Source organism: Phocoena sinus, chromosome 1 (assembly GCF_008692025.1).
Source record: "Phocoena sinus isolate mPhoSin1 chromosome 1, mPhoSin1.pri, whole genome shotgun sequence".
NCBI classification, from domain to species: Eukaryota; Metazoa; Chordata; class Mammalia; order Artiodactyla; family Phocoenidae; genus Phocoena; species Phocoena sinus.
This window is the reverse complement of record NC_045763.1, coordinates 143,859,293-143,878,353: the sequence shown is the minus strand read 5'-3', so window position 1 is coordinate 143,878,353 and position 19,061 is coordinate 143,859,293. Positions and strand designations below refer to the sequence as shown.

Genomic DNA, 19,061 nt, shown 5'->3' with positions numbered 1-19,061 from the left:
CCCATGCAGATCTGCAGACTTCGGTCCTTGGAGCCTTAGTGGTTCGTTGTGCTCTTGGGCTACCATGGGCAGGTGGGCTAGACTAAGGGTGCATCAGCCCTGACAGTTCTGTTTCTATTTGTTTACACATGAGACTGATCTGTAAGCTGTGTTTAAACATAAGATATCTTGGCCAAAAGAAAGGTTTTCAAATCACTAAACCAAACATCTTCCTAGTTAATTTGTTAAAGGTTAAAATTAAAGAAATGATTTCTATCCAGAGAGAAGCTTTAGCTCATTTTTTTTTTCTTTCTCTCTCCCCCTCCTTTCTCACTACAGGTTAACTGTAATGGCTTCACAATTGAAGATGAAGAACTTTCTCATTTGGGATCAGCAGTATTTCCTGAGTAGGCTGAGTGTGACTTCATTTTTTTTCTTTTTACTTATTTATCACTAATTTGAATTTTTTTTTGATTTTTAAATAACCTCCCTAACTGCATGTGGCACACATGAAACTCCAAGTGAATTAAGTCCCCTTTTTAATTATGCCAGATTTCAAAATATTTCCCCTGCATTTAAGGATCTGAAGGTAGTAGTTAAGACAACAGTTGCTTGGTAAGTCCTGCTAGGTAGAGAGTTGTTATTCAAGAATGTTTTAGAGTGTGCATAGAAGGAACAGCCCAGGCCCTGCTGAGAAATTTGCTTTTTGCATATCTGTGGTTCTGGGAATCTTTGGGTTTCTTCCACTCAAAGGAAAACATTAATTGCCAAGAATTGGCTGTAGACTTACGTAGAGACTGTGTAAGCTTCTTGTTCATCTGTCCTTTTTGAAAAATACCAGTATAGAAACAGCACATCTTAGAGGGAGAATATGCTAAAGTAGTGAACTAGGGAAAAATTTCAAAGAACGATAGGATTTTTCTTTATGTTAGGAATACTCAGGTAATTCAAGAAAGGCCAGCCAGTTGAGCAGCGGAGATCATTATAGCTCTGATTGTAATGGACTGCCAAGCATGGCTTTGCCGTTATCTATTTGATGGACAGGATGGTCTCCAAATGCGTCAGTCCCCTGACATCAAGCCCTGGCTTCACAGATGGAGCAAAGGAGCCCTTCCTGCATCCCCTGTCTTGAGTTCCTCCACACTGTAGATTAGTTTCATCTAAAGTGATGTTGCTTAATAGAAACTACAGGAGCCCCTGCCTCTAGGTTGGAGCAATTGCAGGAAACCCTTAACACCCATGCTTTGGCCGTGGATGGCACGTGAGCCCTACATGTCTGTCTGTTGCTGCCCAGCTCTGTGCATCGTACGGATCTGAAAGACAGAAAAATCTGTTCAGGTCCATGTCCCCTGATCAGCTGTCACAGGCTTTCTTGAACCAGAGAAACAAAAAGTTTATTCCCGTAGTATTACTGTTTCTGTGGCCAAAATGGTGTCATCTACAGTTTGAATTCTGATGGTGAGGAGAGAAGTGGTTTGGGGAAAGGTTCTTTGGGACCTTTGCCTTTGGGAAAAGGAAGGAGAAAAAGAAGAGAAAGGTGATTAGACCCTCTTTAGAAGGCTCATCTTGACATCTTCAGCCCTGAAATGAGCTCTGGAATGTCTGCTCTTGGTATGTGAAAGATGGAAAGCAAGGCTAAGGGTGGTGGTGCTTGAGGTTTCACCCTGTCCAGCAGTTGCCAAGAGAACGGTGGTACCAAGAGCATGAGCTGTGATAGGTGTCCTGCCTTCGGGCAGCTCCCCCGCCTTCATGAGAAAGATGGCCAGGAGTCTGTCTTGAAATGAGTTACTTAATACTTTTGCAAAATGGTTCTACAAACCTGCTCTTCCACTAAGAACAACCTCTGGTGCCTTTCTTTATCAGATTTCCTAGGGCCTGATTCCCTGTGCATGACTTGCTGGGAAGCAGGGTGGAGGTGACCCTCCCCACGGACAAGACAGGGAAGCCACCGCATGGCCCTGCCCATGGCAGCCACCCCCTTCACCCAGACCTCTAGCAGCCGCTCCCCTGGTACAGGACGATCCGGGGGCAGCTCCTCTGCATCAGGCTCTCCAGCCCCCTTGCTTTTTTGTGTTCATGGAGCGAACAGGAGAAGGGGTTTTGGTCACCGAGGGTCAGGCGAGTCACACCGGCCACCAGAGCCATGATGCACCGGGATGTGAGTGCCCATCTGAGCCCCAGTTTGGATCCAGGCAGTTTTAATTGGAGGGAAAAATTCCCTTTGGCAGAAATCATATCAGCATTGTGATTTCCAAGGCAGCATTTTCAGAGATCAAGCACTTTTCCCCTGTAGTTTAGAAATTTCTGTTCTCAGAACTTTGACCTTGATATAATCAGAAAGCTCAAAGCCCTCACATAGGCGACTCTCTCTGTCCTCGCCGTCCCTGTAAAGCAGACCGCAAGCAGCCGGAGCAGCAATGTCCCAATTTTCCAGATGAGGAAATTGAGGTGCAGAGCCTCAGACGGGATCCTCCAGGTCTCTCAGGGAATCACACACCCTCACTCAGGAAGCCGGCATCTCCCGCGGTGCCGATTTCTCAGCATCTGAAGACAGCATGTTAGAAATCGTCCTCTGATATAAAAAGGTGCTTGGCAGTGACAGCCCATTTGTCTTGTACGGTGTCCAGTGGAGGAGCTGCTCACTGTAGGTGTTGAGTTTTGAGTCCTGCATGTCACAGGAAGGAATTTGTTGTTGTTGCTGTCTTTATCGTTGTTTGGGGGGGGTGGTGGTTTGGTTTTGTTTTTGGCTTAGAAATCACCGTTCTGAATTGCAGGTTTCACTTATTCAGTACCGTTCAAATTTTTTTTTTTTCTTTTTTTTTTTTTTGCGGTACGCGGGCCTCTCACTGCTGTGGCCTCTCCCGCCGTGGAGCACAGGCTCCGGACACACAGGCCCAGCGGCCATGGCTCACGGGCCCAGCCGCTCCGCGGCATGTGGGATCTTCCCGGACCGGGGCACGAACCCGTGTCCCCCGCGTCGGCAGGCGGACTCTCAACCACTGCGCCACCAGGGAAGCCCAGTACTGTTCAAATTTAAGATGTTAGATATTGTCATAAGTGCATGCACAACAACCTCTTAGACTCTGATGGCCAGCTGTTAGATTTTTTTTTAATGTCCTACAAAGATCCAGTTTCTGTGACTTAGCAAGTAAGTGGTCAAGGAGTTACCTGAACAGTCTGTCTGCCTTCCTGAGAACATTGGGTTTTCTCTTCTCATTGACAGTGTTGCACTGATGAATCATAGCTGTTGCCCCAATGTCATTGTGACCTACAAGGGGACCCTGGCAGAAGTCAGAGCTGTACAGGAAATCCACCCTGGAGAGGAGGTGAGTGCGTGGCTGAGGGCAGCCGTGTGGTGGGTACCATCCTCAGTCCCTCCAGGGTTCAGGGTCAGACCTGCGGCTTGATCCAAACTTTCAGCTTCCATTTGGCGCTCGCCATGTCCATCTGTGGCCAAAAAAAGAAACCAGGGAAGAATAGATTCGAGTAAGGTTCCTCACAGAGATTTATAGAAAAATGAGACTGCCAAAATGAGCAAAATGCAATCTTAGAGTCTGTGTATTCCCATTTCCAAATAATTGGGTTTGAGTTTTTTTTTTTTTTTTTTTTTTTTTTTTTTTTGCGGTACACGGGCCTCTCACTGTTGTGGCCTCTCCCGTTGCAAAGCACAGGCTCCGGACGCGCAGGCCCAGTGACCATGGCTCACGGGCCCAGCCGCTCCGCGGCATGTGGGATCTTCCCGGACCGGGGCACGAACCCGCGTCCCCTGCGTTGGCAGGCGGACTCCCAACCACTGCGCCACCAGGGAAGCCCTTGAGTTTATTTTTGATTCATGAATTTTGGCCTGTTCCCCCCCAGGCCCGCAAAGAGAAAAGCAACCCAGCAGTAGCTAACAAGTTACAACTCCAAGTGACATCAACGGTTCAAGTCATATCAGTTCCACATCTGAACATGGGAGGGTTCACTTTCTAGGAATGGAATGCAGATGGCCAGGTGTACACACTTGATGGGACAGGTAGAGGCAGTCTGTGGCCAAGGGCCACCATTAGCTTCCCTCCCTAACTTAGGGATATGGAGTGAATCTGGTCAGCGATTCCCTTCTCCTTTCCTGTGCTGTGGGTCCATGACTACCCTGTCAGGTGCGTTGAGAACGCTGGCCAGGCCTTGCCAGATGTATGCTATACTTTCTTAAAGTAAATCCTAATATCTCTAGCAAGACACATGACTTTTTAGGGAATGTAATCACCCACTTTAGATACATTTCAGTTTAAATAATCTCTAATGCTATTTTTTAAGTTGCATGTCTGGATATTTAGAATTCTTTAAATATCATGATTAGTGTATGAAATGATATGGGCCTCCGTTTCTCTGGACCTTGTTAACTAACCCACAGCTAAACTGGGAGCCCCACGCCCCAGGTACAAATCAGACTTTTCACCCTTTGTGGAATTCGTCCTGAGGAAGGCATCTTGTTTTGAGTCAGGGTGTCTTGGTTTCCGAATGTCTTGTGGAGGCTGCCCGGTGCCTCTTTTGTTAAAACAGCCGATTGCAGCCAGTAGGAACCCAAGTCACCAGGACCGGTGCTTGGGGCTGCCTGGAGCAGTTTGTCACCTGGACTGGCTGTGTCTGGGCCGCGAGCGGCCTTTGTCGCCATCTTCTGGGCCCTTCTGTCTGTTGCACCATGTGCCCATCAGTCATTTCAAAGAGATGAGGCAGGCTCTGGCCACTGGGGCAGGGCGAGGCTCTCTCCTGTTGTTTTGCCCTCCTGCTGTCACAAATCAGAAATGCAATCTCCTCCTTTTGGGCAAGTCACTGTTTTGGGGGTTACCTGCCCTACAAAGGGGAAAAAGCCAGTCCCTGGGGTGTCAGACGAGCCACAGGGTCTCTGTTACTGCCTGTTGCACTGGGGAGAGCTCAGGGCACCTGCAAGCACCTAGCCTGTATGGGTCCCCCACCCTTGCCTGCCTGCCAGTGCCTGAGGTTACTGGCACAGTGACGGCTTTGGGACATCCATCTGTTCAGTCAGACGTTTGCCTGATGGTGTGGGATGAGCAGCGAGTGCCATCCCAGTGAGTAGATAATGGACAGTTAAATGCCGGCCTCCTCCATATGCTGCAAGTCTCAGTTATAGAGCCCGTTAGAAAAAAGCAAGGACGGGAGAACTTGAGGAGCCCAAAGGTATGACTTTTCCAAGTTCTCTGGCCCGGCTGGGTAAGACAGCAGCTTGCTGGTGGCCTAAGGAGCTGCATCCTCCCTGTGCTGACCTGTCCCGGCCTGCTGAGCCGAGCTTCCTGGTCCATTGCCAGCTGATGGCAGGATAAAGGGACACACACCGTGTGTGTGTTCATGTTCCCCCTGCACCCACCCAGCAGTGCATCTAGGCCGTCCCGGGTTGTGAGATCAAAGAGGCTAAACAAAGACCAGGAAGAGATAGTGCAGGGCCAATCCCAAGGATGAGTAGGCTCTTTGCCCATCGTGGCCTTTGCTTCTATACAAAAGACAGGGGCATCTACTGCTGGGCCAGATTCACAGCTTGCTCTCTGGGGAGGAAGGAAGCGGGATGCTCTCAACCTTCCAAATTACTGTTTTAGGGATTCCTTGATTCTGTAGGTGGGTAGAGAAGCCCTTTCTCTTCACCACCACTAGCGGGTGCTCGGTTTGAGGAATTCAGTGTGTTAAGGTAAAAGACTGTATCCTGAGCTCTGGCCCTCCTGTCCCTGCAAGGTCACCATCAGGAATTTTGCAGAGCGACAGGCAGGATGAGGCGTGAGTTGGCCTGTAGCAATCTGCAGCATCAACGTTTTGGACCCCCTTAGGTTTTTACCAGCTACATTGACCTCCTGTACCCAACAGAAGATAGGAATGACCGGTTAAGAGATTCTTATTTCTTCACCTGTGAGTGCCAGGAGTGCACCACCAAAGACAAGGTAAACTCCCCGACCCGGCACAAGTGCTGACTGTGCTCTCTCTCTCAGGGCCTCTGTGCCAAGCGAGCACCCCTGTCTGACTTGGGGCGTCTCCTCCTGTCGTATTTTTGAGGCTTTAAACCGCCTTACTAGCATAGCCCGGGGGAATCCAGTTAGACCAGATCTTTGTTCAAACCTGATTCTCGCAGCTGATTAAAACATTTCCATCACATTGTTCAGATAAGAGAAGGATTTGCCAAATTGCTATGTCTTGAAAAGAAATGGCTGCTCAAAAGAGAGGGAAGGGAAAAAGCACATGAGAAACATTTTCAAGCTTTCCCACCTATTCACCAGAATCTGAAGAATTTTCTCTGGCATTGCGCGAATTATTTTGTCAATGCCACCCCTCCTTATTCTATTCTCTTGATTTCACAGATGTCTGAACACACACATCTGCCCACAGCAAACATATTCTCCGTGTCTTGCCTCTATAAGGAGGGTCTAGAACATTAATATTTTTGTTTTCTTTGTAAAAAAGTAATGAGTATTGAACTTCTCTTAGATCCCCTGCCTGATTCCCTTTCATTCTTTTGCAACTTAAGAATGGGTAGGCCTCTACCTCTGCATGGGAAAACGTGCTATTGGAGAGGTCTCCCCATCAGTATGGTTTCCGTGGGAAGTAACCTGTGGACATTTTCCTCAGGATAAGGCCAAGGTGGAAATCCGGAAGCTCAATGATCCCCCAAAGGCAGAAGCCATCCGTGACATGGTCAGATATGCACGCAATGTCATTGAGGAGTTCCGGCGGGCCAAGCACTACAAATATATCCTTTACAACCAGCCCTCCCTTATAGGGGGTGTTGGGGAGTTTGGGCACGGGGAACGGGGGGAGAATGGGTTTCAGATTCTGAATATTGGAGGAAGGATGTGTCCTGGTAAATGTTTAAAGACTTACTCGCCATCCATCACTTGGAGTCAACTACATCAGCACTTCATGATGTTGACCTTATCTGTTTCTCTTCTTTGACTAGTTTGCTCAGGAGCGCACCCTTGTGGAAGACTTTTATTGTCTAAAACTGCAGAACTGTTCCTTGAAGACCCTCACTGACTGGGTATCTTCCTTTGGGCAAGGCACCTCACCAAGGGTTTTGCTGTGTAACAGATGGAAACAGGCTCATAGATAGCAAGTAATTTGCCCAAGGGACACAGTTCACCAGGGCAGAGCCAGGTTTTGCCCCAGGTCTGCTAGCACAATCCATTTTTTTTTTTTTTTTTTTTTTTTTTGCGGTATGTGGGCCTCTCACTGCTGTGGCCTCTCCCGTTGCGGAGCACAGGCTCTGGACGCACAGGCTCAGTGGCCATGGCTCACGGGCCCAGCCGCTCTGCGGCATGTGGGATCTTCCCGGACTGGGGCACGAACCCGTGTCCCCGGCATCGGCAGGCGGACTCTCAACCACTGCGCCACCAGGGAAGCCCACAATCCATATTCTTAACTGCTGTGGTATAGCATTTTCTTGGGTGTTGAAAAGGCATTAGATTCGTACTGAAGAAAGAAAGAAAACCAGTGACAGGAAATTGGAGAAAGACACATTTTTTTCTGAGTGTAAAAAAGAACGTTCCCATGGTGGGGACTTTTTCCTTAAGAACTTTAGCAAAAATTCTCAGCTTGGGTGAGGATTTAAATTTAACTAGAAAATTGAAGATTTTTGATTCTAATCAATATTGTTTACAGCTGAAAGGAGGCTCTGTTCCCTGTGGCTAAAATTCTTTGTGTTTTAACAGCTGAGGTCTCCAGTTTCTCCTAGTCTTTTTCTTCCAGAAAAATATGACTCCTTTCACTTTTCCCGGGCTTTCTGTAATTTACGTTTTCGGAGGGTGAAGCTAGAGGTGGAGTGAACAAAATAGCAACTCCTTGCCCCTGGGGCCTTGGGAAGCCGCCTAGCTCATCTGCCAGGCCTGTCCTTTCCTTGACTCTAGAGCACCCCCTAGTGAGCTGCTGGAGATCTGCGAGCTCAGCCAGGAGAAGATGAGCTGTGTGTTTGAGGACAGTAACGTGTACATGCTACACATGATGTACCAGGCCATGGGCGTCTGCTTGTACATGCAGGACTGGGAGGGAGCCCTGCGGTACGGACAGAAAATCATCCAGCCCTACAGGTGATTGCAGTGGCGCTTCCCATCATCTTAGCACAGAATGGAAGTGGGTGATTTAGAATGGTCCCTTGGCTCTTCTGTCTTGACGCTATCATGTTGGAGCATGCCAGGAGCAGCTTTCTGTCCTCTGTACACATCTGGAGGTGCAGGCACAGGGTGCTTCCGCTGGGCCCGGCCTGTGCCCTCCACCACCCGGAAGAGGCACCCCGGGAGGCAGACTGAGGTGACGCAGCGGGTGCTGGGGCAGGATCCCTCCCAGGACCCATCCAGGGTACTCCGTCCACAGTAGTTAATTCAGACCAGTATTTAAAAGCCACCGGTTTGTTTCGTTCCCCTCCCATGCCTTCCAAGTTAAATGGCACTTAGTAATCCATTAGTGGTTTTCTATCCCCTTCTTTTGCTTTTTTCAGGGTGCAGCATCAGTTTTGCAAATGGGGAAACTCTGGGACTGGTGTGTTGTCTGTGGCTATTTAATATCTTCCCCTAGATTTGAATAAAATAAGTTGGATTTTAACTTGTAGTGATAATGAATGTTAACCATGGGCAAGTTTCCACGTTGAGAGGGTTAGTAAACCTTAAAGTGGGTGACAGAAGGAGGTTCTGAGTAGCCGCTTCAGGGCCTGGCTGGCCTAGATCAGATCACTGGGGCGTCTGTTAAACACATTTACATTATGCATTTACAGGGTCCTCTCCAAGACCAAGTGGATCAGAATCTCTGGGTATTGGACTTGAAATCTCTGTGTTCCAGAAGCACCCTGAGGGCTTTTGAGAAGCACTCAGTACTTCTTCAAGTTCTAAGATTGGGGACTGTAAAGTTTATGTCCAGTCGGCCCTCCACTTACCTCACAGTGCCCTGATTAGCCAGCAGGGGGAGCCCATGGGGGAAGCCAGCTCCTAAAATCTGCTCCTGGAAACAGAATTTGATACTTTAGGGATAATCTCAAAGCCTGTCCTTCTTCCTGAGGTGGGTGAGGAAGTCCTCTGGGCCATGTGCACTTCCCTCTGTAGATCTGTAGGGAGAGAGACAGAGAATGAGAGTGAATGTTGGCTTTGTGGTTGTTCTCCCAGCAGGGCTTGCTGTGTTGGACCCTCTGTTAGCTTAGGGAGCTCTTCCGGGGGGCCCAGCCCTGGCCTTCTCTTGGTTGCTGGCTCTAGGGATCTCTCTGGGCAGCGAGCTGCCCGCTGCCTAGGAATACAGCTAGAATGTGTCTCTTTTGGATGGACTTTGAGGATAGAGCAGGTAGAACAGACCAGCCTGTAAATAAACACCTTGAACACACACACGTGTGTACACACACGTGTGTACACACACACACACACACACACACACACACCCCCCAGCTGCCTCCTGGTCTCTGTTCCTAGGGAGATGGCTCCTTCCTAGGCAGGCCCCATCAGTCAGCCTTCAGTTAAAACCAGCGAGAATACCTGCTGTCTACAAAGCCTTCTGCTGGGCAATAGAGAAGGAATATCTAGAAGAAGTAGGAGGTGTGTACCCGACTTCAGAGAGCTTATAATTTTGCCAAACCAACTGATATCATAGAGTGTGACAGAAAGCCGAGGTCTTGAGACATTGGTATGTTTCTGTCTTTAAGTATACTGTCTTTTTAATATGAGGGGATAGGCCTGTTTTCCTCATAAAGAGGGAATTTTCCCAATGCCCTGTGATGTGTGCACCTAAAAGACAAAAATCTGGGGCTGGACTCAATGTTGTGTTTATACATGTTTTTCTATAGGATCTCCCCTGTAGTTTTTCAGAAACACACAAACTGCATAAAATGAAGCGCATCCACGATGGGTAGACAGGGTTGAACCATCCATGCCCTCCACGCAGCACCTGCCGGGGTCTGGAGGAGCCTGGCTGCCGTGGAGAGTGTGGCCATCAGCTGGGCGACCACAGCTCAACTGCACCCGGCCTGTGGGCTCTCGGCAGCCGTTGACAAGGTGGCCTGTTGTCTCTTCTCTCCTTCCAGTAAGCACTATCCTCTGTACTCCCTCAACGTGGCCTCCATGTGGCTGAAGCTGGGAAGATTGTACATGGGCCTGGAGAACAAAGCTGCTGGGGAGAGAGCTCTGAAGAAGGTATGTGTGTGATGTGAGGTCAGGAGGCCCAGTGCCTGACGGACTCCTCACACTTCCCTTCCTGCAGGACTCAGGTGACTGACGGAGTCGTGGAGAAAGACTAGCCCTTGGCTGCCCTCCAGCCATAGGAGTGGGAGGGGGGTGGATCCAGCAGGCGGCAGGGTAGTAAGTAACTGAGCCTTTGGCGCGTTTGCATCCTGACCCTTCTGTTGGGAAAGGGGTGTCCACATTGTGGTTACAGGTTCACAGCTGTGGGGAAGGGGGTACTTGCCCTTTGTCCCCTGGGAAGCCACGGAAGTGCTATAAGTATGTGATCATGATACGAGGCTGGCATTATTAAAATGTCTTTTCTGGTCCACTAGTACCGATAAAAAGAAAGGAAAAATAAAAAAGAGGCCGTGGATAGGTCAGGAGACCGTAGTGAGGGAATTCTCCAAATTGCTGCCCTTTGGGATTTATAGGTTCGTGATGCCTGATTATGGTGAAATCAAGGCAGTTGGGTCTGGAGAGGCCCTCAGCATGAGGATTATCCCTTTGCAGTTTCTAAAATAGGCTTAATAATCATTGTTAGCGTTCATTGAGTATGGTTATGTGCCAGGCCCTGCCGCTCACAGAAGCACAGCCACCATCCCAAGTATTGGTTCTCATTGCTGTTTATATAGGAATCAACAGTTGATAAGACACAATCTTTGGGACAATTATTATTTATGTAGAAGACAAAGGTTGATAAAATGTAACCTTTGGACAGTCTGTTTATACCTGTTAAGAGAATCTTTGTGAAAGTTGGGGCCGTGGACTAGGCCTGGATGCCTAATTCTCCAGATTCCCCAGATCTTCCCGATACAGTATACGGAAAGATGGAGTAAGGTCCGACATCCCAAAAGGAAGGGCCAGGGCTGACCCAGCCTAGAAGTGGGAGTTAAGGATAAAACCTGTTTTTAAACTGTGGAAGTTGTCTTCTAAGATGCCATTTATTGCTTTGGTGAGGTTGGAAAAAAATTAACCAGTTAGGTCTCTACTTAACGGCAGAGTGCTGTTAAGTAACTAATTGCTGATCACCGAAGGATAGAGTAGACCTGAGGAAGGAACACGAGTCCTGACGTGAATGCAGAGGGCAAGGAGAGACATTTAAACCAGGCGATTCCTGAAGGCTTGCACCCCTGTTGGTTTGAGATCTAGGAAGAGAATGGTAGAATAGAAAGGAAGGCCCGTCAGAGTCACAGGCCATCAAAAATTCCCCGTTTGGGGGACGTGGGAATAATTTAAGTTTTTCGATCTGTGAAGAATACAGTTGAATACAAAAGAGCAAAATAAATTATTACGGATTACCTTAGATACGTAATTCCTATGCGCCAGGCACTATTCTAAACACAAATAGTGTTGTGTTTAGACTTTCTGTTGTTGTTATGTGTATCAACAACTCTGAGAGGTACGTGTTATTCCTATTTTACAGATGAGGACAGTGAGGCACAGAGCAGTTAATTGCCCAAGGTTACACAGCTAGAAAGTAATGGAGCCACTGGAAACTCTTGCACTTAAAGAAACCTTATTAAATATGTGCTCTCTGGATTCCTCACATGAAACTTGTGCCTATTTTTAAGTTTTTAAAGAATATGTATAAAGATGTAAGCGTGCACTTTTTGAAAGGGAAAAACGGTTTAGTCATGTCTTATACATTAGTAATATGAACTAAAATCAAAAAGGTTTGTCCCTAAGTCAATTTCTCTATCATCTCTTCAGCTACTGAAGAATGTTTTCCTCAGCTGTAGAGACTGGGTGACTAGTCGGATGTGAGAGAATCTTGTCCTCTTTTCTTTTTTTAAAAGAAAGCCAGACTCTGGAGGCTAACACAGGCTCTGAAAGCCAGTTTGCATCCTGTGCCTTCAAGCAGAGAGGTCCAGCCTGAATTAAAGTTAGTCCGGGGGAGGGGCAAGGGGACTGGCTTCAGGCTCTCAACCCCTGTTCTCTCTCTCCTAGGCCATTGCCATCATGGAAGTAGCTCATGGCAAAGACCATCCATACATTTCTGAGATCAAACAGGAAATTGAAAGCCACTGAAACTATGCTGACATTTTAGTTTTTATTTAAATCCAAGTGCAAAAACCTTCGAGGATTTGACTGTTTCAAATCATACACGTCATGCCAGCATCTCTGTAAACTCATTGGAATGAAAACACAACTTGCACTTAACCTTACAAATGGCTTACTTGGATGTTGGTCTTAATCTTGAACCTTCATATCAAATTAATTTTTGAATGCTTTTTTTCCCTAAAAGATAATGGCATGGTTTCATATATTATAATTTAAAAATGCAGTTATTTTTCCCTTCATGCCTACTGTAATGTTCTAAACAAACATGAATGATGAAAGAGAATTAAAAAAGATAATACTATATGAAGTTTGTGTTTTCCTCTGTCGGTCGGGCGGGGGGATGTCGAAATGGTGATGGAGCCGGGTCTTGGCATGGATGTTGCACCTGTTCTGCATCAGGCAGGGAGCCCAGGCACGCTCCCCCCCAGGAGTGGGGTCTGCAGCCTCGTTAGCCTGCAGCTGCTTTCCCTATACAGTGCCCATGGAGGACGACAAGACCCAAGACTGAGAAGGTGCAAGAAGGGAAGAAAGGTATCAGTAGCTGAGAGCAGTTGAGTGATATGGGTGCCCCTCCCTGGCAGGAGAATGCGTCAGTTTCAGTTTTTTTCTGTCCAGTGTCTGGTATCCCTTCAGTGCATAATGATTCTGTGCTCAGGGTAAGCCTGAGCAGGAAAAACGTTTTTTCCTTACCGACTCCATGTTCTTGAGCAAACGCTGATCTCTCCCTGCACGGCCGGCAGGGATTCAGCTTCGCCACAGCCTGGACCACAGCAACCTGCAAGTTTCTCAGCAGCTGCTGCAGAGAGGGGCACAGCCCTGAGCACTGCAGCGCAGGGATGTTTCTTGGATGAGTTTCTTCTGATCCAAAGACAGGAACCTCCCCATTAGGTAATAACTAAAGCCTGATGGAGTTTACACTCAGCTTTCTTTCAGATTCATGGTCTGCAAACAGCTTGGAAACAGCTGTGAATCTGGTCTGTTATCCTTCTTTCCTCATCTACAGACACCACACACATCTCTCACTCGCAGTTAACTGCACACAGCGGATTCAGCAGGTAGAATGCCTTCTCTTGTTCAGTGAAGTGCGTTAAGATGTTTACTGAATACCTACTATATGCAAAACATGCTCCAAGTGCATAGAGATGAAGAAGGCATAGTCCTGGCTCTGGGGAGCTTAGTGTTTTAAAAATGCAAATTTACTCTGTAGCTAGGCGTAAAATAAGCTTAGCCCAACATCTGTCTAGGTTTTATAAAATTTGTAAAGGTAATACTTTCTAAATAAATTTAAATTATATGAAAAAGTGAGCTGTTCCTTCTTTCTCAGCAGTCCTACCACCCAGAGGTAACCACTGTGATAGTTTGCTTATGTGGCCCCAGTGTTTTCCACACCCGTATAGCATATCTGTATAAACAGATTTAGAAAAACGAAGGCAGAATGGTACTGACATATTTTGTAGTCTGCTTCTCTGACCTAACAATAGGGACCCTTTTCATTTCAGCATTTACAGATATGCTTCATTCTCTTTAGAGGCAGAACGTTGCATGGAATGTGTATGTCATAATCTATTCAGCTGTTCTCTTATTTATGGACATGTGGGTTTTCCACTTTGCTGCTATTATAAACGACGCCACAGTGAACAGTCTTAGACGTATAACTTTGCTGACATGGGGTACCATTTTTGGAGACAGATTCCTAGAAGTGGAATTTCAGTATCAAATAGTGGAAACTTTTTTTTATTTGAGTAAGTATGGCCACATTTCCTTTTTAAAAAACTGCAGCAGGTACCAATAGAATATAATATTTATAGTATTTGTTTTCCTCTACCCTCATAACACTGTATTGTTTAAAATTTTTTTGCCAATATAATGTGTGAACTATTGTGTTTATATGCATTTATTAATGAAGTTGGGCGCTTTTTCATATACTTAGGAATTATTGTGTTTCTTCTGTGAGTTGATATTCACAGCCATTGCCTATTTTGTTATTTATGCCGTTCATAATAATTTCTAAGATCTCAATGTATATTGGAATATTAGCTCTTTGTCACGTGTTGAAAATATTTTCCCCTGGTTGTCCATTAACTTTATTTTTCATGACATTTGTACTAAGGCAGATTTTTTTTTTTCATTTTGAAATGAAGAAAAGAAATACAACTTTGTCTATGATCTATCTGGAATCGTTTTATTTAATACATTGTTTAATGGTTAAGGGATCTAATAGTACTCTAAACTTTTTAATGTTCAAAATTGCTAGCCACTTATGCCAGCATTGTTTATGGAATGATTTCTTTTCCCCTGCTGATTTGAAATAACATTATCATTTCCCTAAGACTTAGGTTTATTTCTGCAGTGTCTCATTCCATTGATCCGTCTACTATAGAAGTAAAGTACTTTTAACTATTGTTGCACTGCAGAACTTTTAGTATCTACTAAGGCTAATCCTTTTGCATTCTCTGGAGTTTTTCTGACCATTCTCCCATGTTTAACCCTACAAAGTACTTTAGAATCACTTGGCCAAGTCAAGTCCTCTCATGGCCTTTCTCTACTCCCCCAGCAAAAGTACTCCTGGAATATTTATTAGAATTGCATTGAACTCATTGGTGCTCAGAGAACTGACCTCTTCATGAGTCTTTCTATCCAAGAATGTGATGAGTTTATCAATTTGTCTACATTTTGCCTCTGAAGTAGTTTAGTTACGTTTACACAGGTCCTGCACATTCTTCTTAATTCCTAGATTTTATGTTTTCTACAGCTATTAGGAAAGAGCTCTTTTCTTCTATATATTTCTTAACTGTTAAGTCTGACAAGTTTTCCCTATTTGTTGTTAAAGATAATAAAAAGTAGAATCACATGAAATTGATGTGTTTGATCCTGTTTTTGTCATTTTATTGCATATTTGTGTGTTTTTCTTATATTTATCTTTTGCTCTTTTGAGTTTTCTTTTCTCTCTTTTTTAATTTGCTTCCTGCTAATAGAGTATTTGGAAATAAACAGGGCTATCTACTCATAGTTAGTTTTATGTCTAAACTATAGGGTAAGACTACTTTTTCTGTTCACCAACCAAAGAAATTGAGTCCATTTACTCATTCCATGAATGACAAATTAGTGTATGTACCTATTCTCTTGCCATTCTACTTCTTTCCATGTTCATTGGTATTTTGTCTAGTATCATCTTTTTTTGTTAAAGTAGATGCTGTACAATATGATATGTTATAGGTATACAATACACTGATTCACAGTTTTTAAAGATTTTACTCAATTTATAGTTATTATAAAATGTTGACTGTATTTCCCCTGTTTTACAATATACTCTTGTAGCTTATTTTATACCTAATAGTTTGTACCTCTTAATCCCCTACCCCTATATTGCCCTCCCCATTCCCTCTCCACACTGGTAACCACTAGTTGGTTCTCTACGAGTCTGCTTTTTGTTGTTGTTATATTCATTAGTTTGTTGTGTTTTTTAAGTTCCACATGTAAGTGATTTCACACAGTATTTGTTTTTGTCTGACTTATTTCACCAAGCTTAATGCCCTCCAAGTCCATCCATGTTGCTGAAAATGGCAAAATTTTGTTCTTTTTTATAGCTGAGTAGTATTCCATTGTATATATGTACCACATATTCTTTATCCATTCATTAGTTGGTGGACACCTAGGTTGCTTCCATATCTTGGCAATTGTAAATAATGCAGCTATGAACGTTGGGGTGCATGTATCTTTTCGAATTAGAGTTTTTGTTTTCTTCAGATATATACCCAGGAGTGGAATGTAGTTCTATTTTTAGTTTTTTAAGAAACCTCCATACTGTTTTCCACAGTGGATGCAGCAATTTACATTCCTACCAACAGTGCATGAGGGTTCCTTTTTCTCCACATCCTTGCCAGAATTTGTTATTTGTGTTATTTTTGATAATAGCCATTCTGACAGGTGTGAGGCAATATCTCAGTGTAGTTTTGATTTGCATATCCCTGATGATTAGCGATGTTGAGCATCTTTTCATGTTCCTGTTGGATGTCTGCATTTCCTTTGGGGAAAAAACCAGCTCTTCTGCCCATTTTTTAATAGGGTTGTTTTTTTGATGTTGGAATTGTATGAGCTGTTTATATATGTTGGATATTAGTCCCTTATTGGTCATAACATTTGCAAATGTTTTCTTCCATTCAGTAGGTTGTCATTTCGTTTTTTTTTTTTTTTGCGGTACGCGGGCCTCTCACTGCTGCGGCCTCTCCCGCTGCGGAGCAACAGGCTCCGGACGCGCAGGCTCAGCGGCCATGGCCCACGGGCCCAGCCGCTCCGCGGCACGCAGGATCCCCCCACACCGGGGCACGAACCCGCGTCCCCTGCATCGGCAGGCGGACTCCCAACCACTGCGCCACCAGGGAAGCCCGTCATTTCGTTTTATCAGTGGTTGCCTTTACTGTGTAAAAAGCTTCTAAGTTTAATTAGGTCCCATTTGTTTATTTTTGCTTTTATTTCCTTTAGGAGGTGATCCAAAAAAATATTGCTGTGATTTATGTAAAAGAGTGTTCTATGTTTTCCTCTAGGATTTTTGTAGTATCTGGCCTTACACTTAGGTCTTTAATCCATTTTGAGTTTATTTTTGTATATGGTGTTAAAGAATGTCCTAGTTTCATCTCTTACACATAGCTGTCCAGTTTTCCAAGACCACTTATTGAAGAGACTGTCTTTCTCCATTGTATATTCTTGCCTCTTAATTGACCAAAAGTGTGTGGGTTTATTTCTGGGCTTTCTATCATGTACCATTGATCTCTATATGTTTTTGTGCCAGTACCATATTGTTTTGATTACTGTAGCTTTGTAGTATAGTCTAAAGTCAGGGCACATGATTCCTTGAGCTCTGTTCTTAAGATTGTTTTGGCAATCTGGGGTCTTTTTTGTTTCTATACAAATTTAAAAATTATTTGTTCTAGTTCTGTGAAAAATGCCATTGGTAATTTGATAGGAATTGCATTGAATCTGTAGACTGCCTTGGGTAGTATGGTCATTTTAACAATATTGATTTTTCCAATCCAAGAACATGGTATATCTTTCCATCTGTTTCGGTTGTCTTCAATTTCATTCATCTGCATCTCATACTTTTCAGAGTACAGGTCTTTTGCCCCTTAAGTAGGTTTATTGCTAGGTATTTTATTATTTTTGACGTGATGGTAAATGGGATTGTTTCCTTAATTCTGTTTTTGCTAATTCATTGTTAGTGTATAGAAATGCAACAGATTTCTGTATATTAATTTTGTATCCTGCTACTTTCCCAAATTCATTGATGAGCTCTAGTAATTTTCTGGTGGTGTCTTTAGGATTTTCTATGTATAGTATCGTGTCATCTGCAGACAGTGACAGTTTTACTTTTTCTTTTCCAATTTGGATTCCTTTTATTTGTTTTCCTTCTCTGATGGCTGTGGCTAGGACTTCAAAACTGTTGAATAAAAGTGGCAAGAGTGGGCACCTTTGTCTTGTTCTTGATGTTAGAGGAAATGCTTTCAGTTTTTCACCATTGAGTATGATATTAGCTATGGGTTTGTCATTTATAGCCTTTATTATGTTGAGGTAGGTTCCCTCTGTGCCCACTTTCTGGAGAGTTTTTATCATAAATGGATGTTGAATTTTATCAAAAGCTTTTTCTGCATCTATTGAGATGATCATATGGTTTTTATTCACTTTGTTAATGTGGTGTATCACATTGATTGACTTACGGATATTGAAAAATCCTTGCATCCCTGAGATATCAATAAATACTACTTGATCATGGTGTATGATCTTTTTAATGTATTGTTGGATTCAGTGTGCTAATATATTGTTGAGGATTTTTGCATCTATATTCATCAGTGATATTGGCCTGTAATTTTCTTTCTTGTGATAGCTTTGGTTTTGGTATCTGGGTGATGCTGGCCTCATAGAATGAGTTTGGAAGTGTTCCTTCCTCTGTTTTTTGGAATAGTTTCAGAAGGATAGGTGTTAATTCTTCTCTAAATGTTTGGTATAATTCACCTGTGAAGCCATCTGGTCCTGGACTTCTGTTTGTTGGGAGTTTTAAAACTACTGATTCAATCTCATTACTGGTAATTGGTCTGTTCATATTTTCTATTTCTTCCTAGTTCAGTCTTGTGGTGTTGTACCAGTCTAAGAATTTGTCCATTTCTTCTAGGTTGTCCATCTTATTGCCATGTAGTTGCTCATAGTAGGCTCTTATGATCCTTTGTATTTCTGTGGTGTTGATTATAACTTCTCCGTTTTCATTTCTGATTTCATTTATTTGGGCCTTCTGCTCTTGATGAGTCTGGCTAAAGGTTTATCACTTTCATTTATCTTTTCAAAGAACGAGCTTTTTGTTTCATTGATTTTTTCCTAATTTTTACATCTGTATTTAATTTATTTCTGCTTTGATCTTTATGATTTTTTTTCTTTTATTAATTTTGGGTTTTGTTTGTTCTTCTATCTCTAGTTGCTTAGGCATCAAGTTAGGTTGTTTGAGATTTTTCTTGTTTCCTGAGGTAAACTTGTATCACTATAAACTTCCCTTTTGCTTTTGCTGTGTCCCACAGATTTTGGATCGTCGTGTTTTCATTTTCATTTGTCTCTAGGTACTTTTTGTTACCCTTTTTTATTTCTTCAGTGATCCAATAGTTCTTAAGTAGAATATTGTTCAGCCTCCATGTGTTTGTGTTTTTTCAATTATTTTCTTGTAGTTGATTTCTAGTCTCATAGCATTGGGGTCAGAAAAGAAGCTTGATATGATTTCAGTTTTCTTAAATATACTGAGGCTTGTTTTGTGGCCTAGCATGTGATCTGTTCTGGGGAATGTTCCATGTGCACTTGAAAAGAATGTGTATT

At 43.9% G+C, this 19,061-nt stretch overlaps 1 protein-coding gene across 3 annotated transcripts in view; it reads left to right on the top strand.

Annotated features, from left to right (window-relative positions):
• The window catches only part of SMYD2 (SET and MYND domain containing 2), a 50,980-nt gene extending 38,461 nt beyond the window's left edge, over nucleotides 1-12,519 (top strand). The window contains exons 6-12 of one of the 3 annotated variants that reach the window (XR_004352113.1): nucleotides 319-386; nucleotides 3,203-3,305; nucleotides 5,796-5,906; nucleotides 6,589-6,997; nucleotides 7,865-8,042; nucleotides 10,013-10,121; nucleotides 12,099-12,510. Coding sequence is in view for 2 of the 3 variants with exons in the window: in XM_032648046.1 (XP_032503937.1) it covers nucleotides 319-386; nucleotides 3,203-3,305; nucleotides 5,796-5,906; nucleotides 6,589-6,709; nucleotides 7,868-8,042; nucleotides 10,013-10,121; nucleotides 12,099-12,179 (768 nt within the window). In the remaining variant the exon portion in view is untranslated. Of the gene's footprint in view, nucleotides 1-318; nucleotides 387-3,202; nucleotides 3,306-5,795; nucleotides 5,907-6,588; nucleotides 6,998-7,864; nucleotides 8,043-10,012; nucleotides 10,122-12,098 lie in introns of all 3 variants that reach the window. The other 2 variants (XM_032648046.1, XM_032648054.1) reach the window with 2 other exon arrangements.
• Nucleotides 12,520-19,061: the final 6,542 nt, after the last annotated feature.